The sequence below is a fragment of the Heloderma suspectum genome, chromosome 1 (assembly GCF_057233095.1).
Source record: "Heloderma suspectum isolate Gila_16-S chromosome 1, 16-S_ref, whole genome shotgun sequence".
In the NCBI taxonomy this organism is placed as follows: domain Eukaryota; kingdom Metazoa; phylum Chordata; class Lepidosauria; order Squamata; family Helodermatidae; genus Heloderma; species Heloderma suspectum.
The window spans coordinates 412344856-412357450 of NC_139458.1; the positions used below are offsets into that span (position 1 = coordinate 412344856).

Consider the following 12595-nt stretch of genomic DNA (forward strand, 5'->3'; position numbering starts at 1 on the left):
GAACTCTACAGCAAGCAAAGCACCTTGGAGAGCTCCTTTGGCGTTCTGACTGAAACTTGTGCAGACTTATCACCCCAGTGGCATCGGAGCCACCAGCCTCCACTGGCAACAACTCCGGAGCAGCGGGACACGGAATGCAGCACTCGCCCAAGAGCGAGCAGCGCCCTTCAGCGCCGATGGAAAGCGCCAGCGCAGACCTCGCCCCGGGCAGCGGCGGGGGCCGCCCTCCGCCCTCGCCGCCTCCCCCTCGCCTGCCCGCGGCTGGCCCCGCCGCCGCGCAGGGCCAGCTCCCTCCGCTGCCCTCCCGCCAACGAGCCCCGGCAACTCGCTCGGCGGAGGAGGGAGAGGCGGGCCCGGAGCCCGGCGCCTCGCCCGCCCATTGGCGGACGGCCCGTCGTCGGCTCCAGCTGGTGCCGGAGCCCGCGGCTCGGCAGCCCGCGCCTGCCCCCTCCGCGCGCCCCGCCGAGGCTCGACGGCTTAAAGGGAGCCCGGGACGCCGCGCAGCCTCCGCAGACCTCCCGACGCCCAGGCAGAGCGGGGCAGCGCGCGCCGGGCGCTCTCCCCTGAGCGGGCTGTGCAGTCCTCGGCAGTGTCCTGAGACTGTATGGTCAGCTCGGGGGCGGCCGGGCGGGACTGCAGCCTGAGGTCGGCGGCGCCGCCTCCTCCCCCCCCCTCCGGCTCCTGCTGCTGCTCCTTGCCGCCTCGGCAGCCTTGCGAGGGAGCGCGCAGCCGGCGGCCCTTGGCGGCGCGAGGAAGCCGCCCGCCTCCTGGAGCGCGGAGCAGCGCGACGCCGCAGAGCCGGCAGCCCGGCCCCGCGCCCGCCAGAGGCCGCCAGGGGCCTCCCCGCCCGCCCGCCCAGCCGAGCCAGGCCCCCTGCCCGGAGCCGCGGGCGCCCGCCCGCGCTGCCCTTGCCGAGCCCGACGCCCACGGGGACCGGCTTGTTCTTCCTAGCCTTGCGCTTGGGGTTAACCAGCCGGCGGGGAGCCGGGGACGCAGCAAGAGCGGCGGCGGCGGCTACTTCCAGCATGACAGCGGAGAAGGAAAAGAAGAGGTAAGGCAAGGGGGCGGCGGGGGGGGGGGGGGATGGATGGAGGCATCCGAACAGCAGGTTTTTTTTAAAAAAGGAAGAAAATAATATCTTTTTTTCCTCCCTGCGCAGTAAAGCGGTGGAGCCGCTGTTTCAAAGTTGCCCTCTCTGGCTGAGCTGTCGCCCGCCCTACTAGGTCAACTTGATCTAAAATAAATAATAATTATTAATAATTATAATAAATAATAATAATAATAATAAAATAAATTAATAATAATTAATAGCAGCAGCTTTCTTGAGCGGAGTTTCTTCGACGGGAAGGCCTCCGTGGTGGTGTGACACGAATGGGCATCTGCCCTAGAAAGGGCGATCCCAGAGAAAACAAGAAATGCGGGGCGAGTGGTTGTGTTGTGTTGCGTTTCTGTTTTGTTTTCAAAGCAGAATGCGATCTGAGAAGCCTCGTCTGGTTGGAAAGATGTACGATTCGCTCGTTCGTGTTTGCTTTTTTGCTTTTTTTTTTTTTTTAAGATTGGGACGATCTAGCCCAAGTTAAGTATTTTTAACGGCAAGGGTTCAGCGTGTGCTTCCATGCCTTGGACTCAACGGGACCTAAGGGTGCTTCAATTGGGCAGGAATGGATCATAGCACGCCTTGTTCAGTAAAATACGCAGAGCTCACGTCTTCGGAGGTCCCGCTGATTTCAAGGGATGAGGGGGCAGCCCATGCTGAATCCTGCCCTTGACCTCCGTGGGGTTTACAAGCGCTTATTTCTGGCTGGGTCGCTCCCCGGTTTCTCGTAATGAGCGAAGTCGTCCACTCAAGTGAAGCAGAATGCCCGGTCTTTGCTTCTCCGCGGGTGTTCGTGACCGTGTGCGTTTAAAGGTTTGCCTCCAGCGCCTGGGCTGGTTTGGGTGACACTCACAAGATGCTTCCAAACCTGTCCTGGAAAGCCGCTTGCTGCTACTAAAGCAAAGGAATGGCCCCGATCCTGAGTTGGTGAACGCGTGAGGCTAATGATTTTAGTTACTGGACTGATTTGCACTTCACGCAGTGGGAGTTTGAGGCAGAACTGCGTTTAGGAGGGAGAAAGCGGCTGTCGACCTTCTCCAGAGAGAGTTCTGAGGAAGAGAGCAGCAAGCTACTAAAATCCAGCAAACAGCCTTGGCCACTTTGCATCATTTTTTCCCTCTTGCCATAGGCTGAAATTCTAGCACTTCAGGGAGTGGGAGAGGTCTCCAGAGATCATCTGCTCCAACCCCCATTCCTGTGGGCCTTTAGTGAACCAGTTCAACGTTAATCCGGCATATATTTACACACCGACAAGAGAGAAATATTAAGTTTCATGCTGAATTTTCAGCTAGGATGGGAAGTAAAGGGCCAGCCTTCCGTGCTCCTTGGACCCAAGTTCACTCTTATTTATCCCTTGCGTTGGTTGCGTGTCATCAGTTGCTTACTCCTGAGTACTCCTGATTCCAGGGGCTTCAGTAGAATTCAAGAAGTGATTTTTGTTTTTTTTTTGCGGAGGGGTGGGGGATTGCCGCCACATAACATTTCTGGACAGGATCAGCTGAAAGAGCGCCACCGCCATGGCAACACCGCAACACTGGTGCAACACCGCAAAGACTTGTGGAGTGACACCAGATTGAACTAAGTGTTCATCATCAGCAGGGCAAGGAGAGTTCAGGGAGGGATTGGTTCTGTAGAGAGGACGTTTTTGTGGGTCAGCTCTTGGGTTGGTTGAAAAGCTGCCTTAAATGTGCAGTACTAGATGCGCGAGGGTGTCGAAGGCAGGGGAGTTAATTTGAATTAGTCTTGTGGCGCCTCAAGTCTTTAAGGTACCCCGAGCAACTTGTTCATTTTTTTGTGGCAACAACAAGCCACCCCTTTGGATCTCAAGCTGATCTGCTTTGGGAGAGGTCCAGCAGCTTCCAGGCAGTTAAAGGGTTTCTTAATTCAGATTGCACAACCACCCCACCCCCCTCTCTCTCTCACACACACAGGCACACAGACACCAGCTCCATCCATGTCTCATCAAACCAGCTCCCACCCTCCCTGGCCGCTTCTATCCCCCTTCTTACTCCCCACCTCATTACAAACTGCCTATTGTGTAAAGCGGGAATTTTGACTGTGGTTCATCTTCCTTAAAGGCTTGTGTCCACAAAGATGCAGGCCCGTAGATAGCATAAAAGTTCCGGGGTGGGGGGGACAAGTAGGGGGACAGTTCATCTGGTTTGCAGGCCATTTAAAGACAGAATTGTAAACTGTTTTTTAATTATTTCTTTCTAAAAAATATAGGGGGGCAGGGAAAAATTAGGGAGGGCAGCCTCCCCAGCCCCCCCTCCCGGCTATAGGCCTGTGAAGATGCTCCTCCCATCTCAATGGATGGCCACTTTTTGGATGCATTCTAAATGTCGCTGTCCCTCAAACCTATTTGTAGCCATCCTGCCTGCCCCTTCTTGGAAACTGGGTTGAATTTTCTCCCTTCCCCCATTGATGCCTGTTCAGGGATGAAATATCATAGAGTTGGGAGGCAGCTTAGAGATAATTGAATCTAGTGTCTAGATGGTCTCCAAGGTCTCTTCCACCCCTGTGAGTCTGGTCCAAGCCCTTGCCCAGTGCAGGCTCTGCAATGCAGGATGAAGCTACAGCATCCCAGCAGACTTCCCTTTTTGGAACTTTTGTTTCTTTTGCTGAGTCTTGTATACTGTTTTTAAGCTGTGTTGTTTTATTGTTGGATTTTCATTTTATTTTTGTTAAAATGTTTTCAGTTATATGTTGTTTGTATGTATTGTCCGTATGCTTTTATGTCAATGGTATTTAAACTTCATATACTGTATTCTAATGTTTTAACTTCTGTAAACTGCCCAGAGAGCTTCGGCTATGGGTGGTATAGAAACGTTCATCGTCATCCCCACATTACAGATAAGAATACAGAGAGCCATCACCCGGTGTGTTCATGGCAGAGGCAGATTTGAGCTAGAGACTTCCTAGTTCACAGCTAGGTTAAAGTAATGTTTGTTTGGGCCCTTAGAAACATAATGAAATAATAAAGTTTTAAATCACAGCCCACAAGCGATCATGACTACTCTCTTGGAAGTCTTGCAGTTGTGTTAGAACACCCTTGGTCTCATTGCCTCTTCCTATACATTCATACAGTGTGGTTTGCAATAACGTTACTGATTTAATCTTGATAAAGTCATTTATTACCCTTCTGTAAAGGATAGGTGAAGAGGGAGAGACTGCAACAGAGCAGTCTTCGTCCAGTTCTGAAGGCAGGTCATAGGTGATACGTTATGTAACTGTGTATTTCTTTTACAAGATTGGCAAAGATCAACATACACTGCTGTGTATTTGTTGAGTGAAAGAGGGAGGGAGGGAGGGAGCTAGCTATCACATGTAATTGGGAAATCTGGCAAAATAGAGTACCAGAATTTCTCCTAGGTCATGTTTTGTGTCAATATTGCAAACCTAAGACCGGATACAGAGTGCTGGAAGTTGATGTGATAATCCATTGGCTTTTGTTTGTTTGTTTTATTTATTTATATTATATCTAGCCTTTTTTGCTGCAAGGAACCCAAGGCATCTCACATAATCCTCCTCCTTTCCATTTTATCCTCACAACAACCCTGTGAGGTAGGTTAGGCTGAGAGCCAGTGACTGGCCCAAGGTCACCCAGTGAGCTTCATGGCTGACTGGGGACTAGAACTTGGATCTCTCAAGTCTCAGTCCAACACTCTAACCGCTACGACACACTGGTTGCATGTTTTCCTTTGTGATGGCTGCCTTGTGCCTTTTTAGCTCTCAGGCATTTCATAGGCAACACTTTAATTTTTTCTGTAATGATGGTGTGTATATGTGTAGTCTGGAATGCAAGCAATAACAAAAACAAGCTAGGATATAATACAGAGGCAAAGTTGGAGAGTCTGCGTTATTGTAGCCTATTTTCAAAATGTAGTCAAGGCCATAAATACTAGGGATTGGTTCCAGATTTAATCAGAGTAAACCCACTGAAATCAATGGGACTTAGTATGTCCCATTGATTTCAATGGGTGTGCTCTAAGTATGACTAGCTATTTGCACCTAAGGACTAATCACAGTCTGTTGTGTATCAGGTTATATGTCTGCCTCCCCGAAACTGGTGCTCCCCAGATGTTTTGGACTTCAGTTCCCATCAGCCCCAGCCAGCATAGCCAATGGTCAGGAATCCTGGGAGCTCTAGCCCAAAACATCTGGACGGCACCAGGTTCAAGAAGAGTCCTATATGTGTAGTTATGTATAACCACCCCCATAAGTTCAAATGTATATGTTAACTAGGGGTGCTATCAGTAGTTAGGGTTTTCTTGACTCCTTCCTAAGGTCGGGCCTGGGGCTGAGGAGAAACAATGACTCTTCAATGCACCCCCTTCCCCCATCCCCCTAACAATCATTTGCTTGTCTGCTTTTTCATTGACATGCTCAGGATGTGCCTGAGCACAGTGTAGGTGCTTCCAGATACAGGGCTTCTAACGCTATCAGTCACAAGGCATTGTGCAGCTATTCTGTCTTGTTTTTCCTTAACTAATTTTCTGTGATAAGATAAAAGATGGAAGAAGTGCAAAAACATGGGAGGTTTATGAGTGGAAGATACAGTATTGTCATCTGGACCCTGTGTGAAGTTCTGTGAATGAAATGGGCAATGGAAGCCTTGTCTGAAGCACAGTGTATTTCTGGGTTTTAAGCCTGGCTCACATGACTTTCTGGTTGCTACCTTAAGTGGGTTTAGGTTGGGAAGGGGGTATTGCTCAGTCTCCATGCAGTGGTCAATGGACAGTACTAATTGTGATACATTTATGTGAACTATTTTAAGTCCAGACCTCCAATGCACACTATGCTTTACCAGTATGCACATTATTATTATGTCAAATAAATACCTTTAAAAATGTGACTGGCTCCTTTACGTGGAAGACAGTATCTTATTCTTAATATCCTTTGATATTCTGCACAGAGAATGAACTATATTCTTAATATACTATCGCTGCAAATCTGTCATAAAGAGAATTAAAGTAGGCTAAATGCATAAAGTATATATCTATGGTGTCTAATAAAGGCATGATTAATGCCTTTGTGATGGTAAAATTACCAAAAGAAAAAGTATTGTTAATGGGCGCAAAATGCTTAGACCTAATAAGCATTTTGAGTCATACTGGCCTGGATCAAGATTTAGGGTGTAATCCTATGCATGTTTAGACTGAAAAAAAAAGTCCTACAACTCCCAGCATTCCCTAGGTAGCATGGCTGGCTGGGGAATGTTGGGAATTGTAGGACTTTTTCTGTCTAAACATACATAGCTTTGCACCCTTAGTGATACTTAGAATAGATTCACTGAAATTAATGGGACTTAAGTCAGTCATGACTCACTTAAGTCCCATTGATTTCAGCGGGTCTGCTGTAAGTATGACTAAATCTGGATCTAACCCCTGATTACAAAGGGAGAATTAAGAACAGCCTTTCCCAGCATAGTGCCCTCCAGATGTGTTGGACTACAGTTCCCACTATCCCTGGTCAATGGCCATGCTGGCTGGGAATTATAGGAGATGTAGTCCAGTACATCTGGGCGGCTCCAAGTAGGGGAAGACTGTGTAAGAACATACATAGCTTTCTCCACCATACGTTTGGCTATGCCCCATTGTTTTATCCATCATTTACTGCTATCAGTGAGTTAGGCTGCAATCCTATAAACACTTACCTGGAAGTAACTCCCATTGAACTTAATGGGGCTCACTTCTGAGTAGACATGGATCGGATTGCACTGTTAGTATAACATCATGATGAAGAACTTGAGGTATGAGCTTGAATCTCAGCTCACACACTGGGTAGCCACAGTCTCTTGGCCTCAGTTCTCCCCCCCCCCAAATCTATAATAAAGGGATAATAATATATGCATACAGGATTTTTCAAAGGATGACTGTGAGAATGTATGCAATACTCTTTGAGCACTTAGGAAAAGTGCTGTACAATTATGAGATGTATTACTGTAAGGAAACACTTAACATGTACATTAAACTAGGGGTGGGCAGAAAGTAAATCTCCAGATGTTTTCCACTTCAACTCCCAGCACTCCTGACCATTGGCCATGCTGGCAGGGGCTTCTGGGAGTTGAAGTCCAAAAAGTCTGGAGATCAACCTTCTGCCTACCCCTGCATTAAATCAACTAATATCAATTATTCATTTCCAAATAGCTAGATATTTTTAGTTGATTCATCACATGTAAATCAACTTGCTGTATTGCCAAACTTGGCATATCACCAAACCTCAGTATAGAAGGGTGTTGTTGTTTTTTTTAGGATATTGAAGGAAGCATGACACAACACACCATTTCTTAAACAGATACCACCGATTTGCTAGAAGGAAAGGGCTTCTTTGTTATGTTCTTCGTTATTCTTGATTATAGCAATGCACCAGAATTCAGTGGCTAAAAAAATTAAATAAGGTTGGTTTTTCCAATCTCAGCCTCATTGATTAATCAGCTAAAGCTTCAGATAACTTATTGATGAATCCATTAAAGCTTGTAACCCTAATTTTAAATTTATAACTATCTTTGAATTCTTGTAATGGAGAAGTGACTCAGGCCCCATCAACCAGGCTTACCTGTGAGTTGCCACAATTGTTTTAAACAAATTACCCCATGTATCCATCCCTGAAAAGAGAAATCTGGGCCACAATCCAGCTAAAATAACAGCACAGTCCTATGTGTGTCCACTCAAAAGTAAATTCATTGAGTTCAGTGGGTCTTGCAGTGCAATCCTATGCTTGTCTACTTAGAGGTAAGCTACAGTGAATTTACTGGCACTTATTCCCAGGTAAATGTGTATTAGATTGTAGCCTTAAACGCTTTAGAATATTTTCCACTGACTTCAACAGGATTCAAACATGCTTAACATTGGCTGGGATCATGTCCTGGTGCTGTTAAAAGAAAAGGATTAGGCTAGAAGATCGCTGTCTTTTTCTAACTTTCCAGTAACACTGAGAGGGCTTCAAATCTTTTGTGTACATATCTTGTTTAGTCTGTTATCTAAGACATACAAAATAGATTTAAGGTTATATCGTTTTATTTGGCTCACTTCTGTTGGTAGAAGCTTTCAATTTACAATGGCGTATTGGACTCTGCTTTAACCATGAATAATAGAAAGGTAATTCTCAGATATAGAGAGAGTTACTGATCCTGCACTATACACAGAAATCCAGGCAGGTAGGAGCCATTCTATTCTTTTTTATAGTCTGGGAGTGTTCCATGCCTGCATGGAAGAGAAAGGGGCGGTTTGCACTGTGTATGTGGAGCTCCATGTGTACAATGGAACATTGTGGAACTTTGGGTTATGGCTCACGTGAGGAAAATAATCTTTTTGATCTTGGTGGCTTTTCAAGGAGAGTTCATGTATATATGTGTGTGCAAGGGGGAGGGAGGGAATAGGGATGGCCCTAGACATTTTGATACTTGAGGGGGAAGAGCAGATGGTGCTCTCCAACCCTCACCCCACCCCAGTAGTGTATCCGTGTGTCCTGCTTTACAGATGACAGTCCTTTATTGGCTGTCGGTCAGGGATGCTGCAGTTGCACCCTGCTGTGCAGAATCTGCACTTAACAGGGGGTTGGAATAGATGATCTCTGAGGCACCTTCCAACTCTTTGAGTCTATGATTTGAAGGACTGCCAGAGGACAAAACTGTTTGAAGGCTGTCCAGTCCAAGTCTGGTTTAAAGATACAAGACCCCTAGGAAGGGATAGCTGGGGCCTTGAAGTCATCAGCATTTAACATTTGGACAGCAGACTGAGCAGGCACACAGGTCACTTGGTCACATTAACTTTCCCACTCTCATGTTGTATTTTGTTATTATTATTAGTTATTATTATTAATGTTATTATTATTCAGTACAAATTACAGCAATTATTTTGAAATTTGCATTTTTACATACAACTTAGCATATGCACATATTATGCAAGTCTGTGTTCTTTTTCGCCGATATTTTTTGTGATGTGTAAGTGGCTACCCTACCCACAATTCAACGTGCTTATGGCCTACTTATTTTGGCACCTGAGGCAGTAAATCTCACAAGCATTTCCTCCTGGAAACAATTCATCGTCGTCATCGTCATCATCATCTTCATTATTCTTGATGATGATGACAGTGATAACTGACAACTTACTGCCTTTTCATGACACCCCAAACCGCCTCCCTGAGGTGCACACCTCACTCTGTCTAACGGTAGGGCTGTCCCTGAGCTGAGGGAATATAGCTCTGTACAGAGATTCCCAGAGGCATAGAGAAAATCTGAAATCGAAGCCATCTTGAGCTGTATAGAACATATGCATGGGACTGTAGCATTGGTCCTCCAGCGCGGTCCCTTTTCTTTGAGGGGTGGAGCTGATGGTTTCAAAGGAGGGAAACCTGGCTAGTGTAGAAGGAAGGCGTGCCACTTTTGGTTCTGCTTTGACATATTTCCCGACTTACTGTACTGAATAGTTAACCTGCCTGTGCCTTTGGGAGTATAATAACTGACTCCAAAGGGGTATAACATATGTAAAATGTTCCCCCCTTGATCTGTGTCACCTCATAGCCCACGTATTCTACAACAGAGTGGTTCATTGCTTGTGGTCTTCCACCCTCCCCTCCTAGTGTGTGTGTGTGTGTGTGTGTGTGTTTGCGTTACATTTCTTCTTATTTGACTAAAAGTGTATTGAGGAGGATGAATGGCGGAGCATTGGGGGTTTATATGACACCAACTTAGTAAAAAGGTCTCATTTAACAGCCTAACAATTATGTTGATACAGCACTTAAGAAAAGGAGGTATTAACTATTCAATATTGTATTTTGTTTTTAAAAAGAAATTCATACTCCCAGGTGGGTTTTTGCTGTTGTTGAAGACCAAGTACAGGAATAAAGTATGGGGGTTGGTGTTTGTGATCTATGAATCAACAAGGGAATCTTTACAGATCCCAGATAACCTCCCAATATAGTTGCATCCCTGGAATATAAACCACAACTCTCATTACAGTTTCATAATTTTTGTGTATTAAATTCAAGTCTGTCGAATATATCATTGTTTTTTTAAGCCGGTGTGGTGTAGCGACTGGAGTGTTAGACTGGAAATCAGAAGATCCGGGTTCTAGTCCCCACTTGGCCGTGGAAGCTCACTGGGTGACTTTAGGCCAGTCACAGACTCTCAGCCCAACCTACCTCACAGGGTTGTTGTTGTAAGAATAAAATGGAGAGGGATTATGTACGCTGCCTTGCATTCCTTAGGAGGAAAAAAAGGCGGGATATAAATCAAATAAATAATAAATATATATGCTTTTGCAATTGGGGTTTAGTGTGTTTTTTTTCACGAGTGTAGGAGCATATAATGGATAAGGAGTGTTCAAGTCTTAAAGAAAATGTATTCTCTGTAGTGTCAAATTGCCATATCAAAATAGGGAAAATTAAGGGTGATTCATACCTAACATGAAAACTCCAGGGGTCTCTTCCAGACACTTTGGGGAGCTCCTATATCTGTTCTGTGTCTTGTTAGGACACCAGAGGGGTTCTGAAAAAAAGAATGTGCTGTGCGTCCAGTGAAGTTTTGTCATTGTAAAATAAAGAGTACTCTGCCATACTGGCCATCTAGTAAATCAGGGGTGTTGAATGTCTTTCAGCCCATGGGCTGAATTCCATTTCAGTTAAGCTCTTGGGGGCCGCGTTCCAGTGGTGGGTGGGGCCAAAGGCAAAAGGGGTGGGGCCCAAATTCCAGCATATTTTAGCTTAAAGGTCTCGCTGCCAGTAGCTAAGCCTTAGGAGGGGGATTTCAACTTCTTAGAATGGTTGAAAAACTGCACAAAAGCCAGGAAACCACCAACTGATGGGTGGTTGGGGGAAAATAGGGTGGGGCCAAGGGGAGGAGAACATGGCTATCTGGGGAACCTGAGAGGGCCGGATTTGGCCCCCAGGAGGGCCAGATTTGGCCTTCAGGCCTGAGGTTCTGAACCCCTTTAGTAAATCAGTAACACTAAGCCTGCAATCCTATATACACTTACCTGGGAGTAAGTCCCATTGAGCACAGTGAGACTTCCATCTGAGTGAGCATGATTTTTTTATACTGTATATGTAATTCTGAGCGCCGCATGTCACCATGCTCTAGACTAATATGGCCAAACGTCTACTTCTTGTTGGGATACATTTCCTGTTTTCTTTTTAAATGTGCTGTTCCGGTGTTATGAGAATATTTTAAGTTGAATTCATGAAAGCTCTTGGTTTTTCACTTAGTCAGAGTCTCTGTGTGGTCTTTAAAAAGTAATGAAACATTGTGTTGTTGCTGTTGCTGAAGGCGTTTACAAGGCCAAGTAGATCTTGCTGTTTTGTCTACTAGGAGTTAATTTGGATTATTGGATGCAGAATGTTGCCAGTGTTGGCTGGAGTGAAAAGAATAAAGTTCAGACACTCTCTGCATTATCAGTGTGCTACTCTGTTTGTTTGTTTGTTTTTTGCCTTTTCTTCCTGATGAATGTTGGCAATGCCTTTTCTCTGTTCCACGAATCATTAATTTGGAACACAAGTTATTGAGAATAAATGTGCATGTTAGAGGAATATCAGACCCTGCAGCACTGAATCAGGAGTTGGCAGTAGCGACAGCTGCTTCTTTTGGCAGTTCTAAAACTTAACAGTGCAATCCTGTACATGCCTACTCAGAAGTAAGCCCCATGAGTTCAATGGGACTTGCTTCCAAGTAAGTGAGCCTAAGCTGCTTTTTCCATCCATCCATCCATCCATCCATCCAACTATCTATCTGCCATAAAGTGTTAGGATAATAGTGTTGCTTTTTCCTGGGTGAAGTGGCAATGGGAAGAAAGATGATGATGGTTAGTGCCATTAAAATACATCCTTTTTTACAAAGTAGCCTGGACAAAAAAGACTTGTTTCTGCCCCAAGGAGCTTAAGTCCAAATTTTGGCAAAGGAGTAGGCAACAAGGGACTGGAGGGGAGGAAGACAGAGGCAAGGGGTACAACCCCAAGCACAAGATCTCTTTCTTGGTCAGTCACCGCTAGCTCAGATCCCGCTAGCATATATGTGAATCTGGGATTTTGCCCCAACATGCATCACTTTACACTTGCTCACACGGAACCACATTTATTATTTTGATGCCCATTCTCCCAGTTTGGAGAGACCCTTTTGGATGTCCTCACAATCCCTTATTGTTTTAACCACCCTAAATCGTTTGGTGTGATTGGCAGATTTGGCCACCCTGCTGCTCACTTCCAATTCCAGATCATTTGTGAATAAGTTAAAAAGCATTGGTAGCAATACAGATCTTTGTGGGATCCCACCCTTTACATCCCTCTGTCGTGAGAAGTAAGAGAGAGGTGGCTTAACATGGCTGTTCTGGGAAGTGGTCTGCCTACTTGTTTGCATCTTTTAAACTTTTGTTGACTTCAAGGGGCCGGATCCCCCTCAGCTGAAGTCAGAGGAGACTTGTTCATAGATTAAATTCATAAGGGGCATATCTTTTTATAGTAGGATCCTCCCCTAAAACACAACTTTGCTGCCGTTGATTGTGGTGC

The 12595-nt window shown here is 45.7% G+C and overlaps 1 protein-coding gene across 4 annotated transcripts in view; it reads left to right on the forward strand.

Annotated features, from left to right (window-relative positions):
• The first annotated feature begins 235 nt into the window (after nt 1-235).
• EPAS1 (endothelial PAS domain protein 1) overlaps nt 236-12595 on the forward strand; it is a 202220-nt gene continuing 189860 nt past the window's right edge. For 2 of the 4 annotated variants that reach the window (XM_084828985.1, XM_084828986.1), the window contains exon 1: nt 236-1051. Coding sequence is in view for 1 of the 4 variants with exons in the window: in XM_084828988.1 (XP_084685114.1) it covers nt 1026-1051 (26 nt within the window). In the remaining 3 variants the exon portion in view is untranslated. The remainder of the gene's footprint in view (nt 1052-12595) is intronic. The other 2 variants (XM_084828989.1, XM_084828988.1) reach the window with 2 other exon arrangements.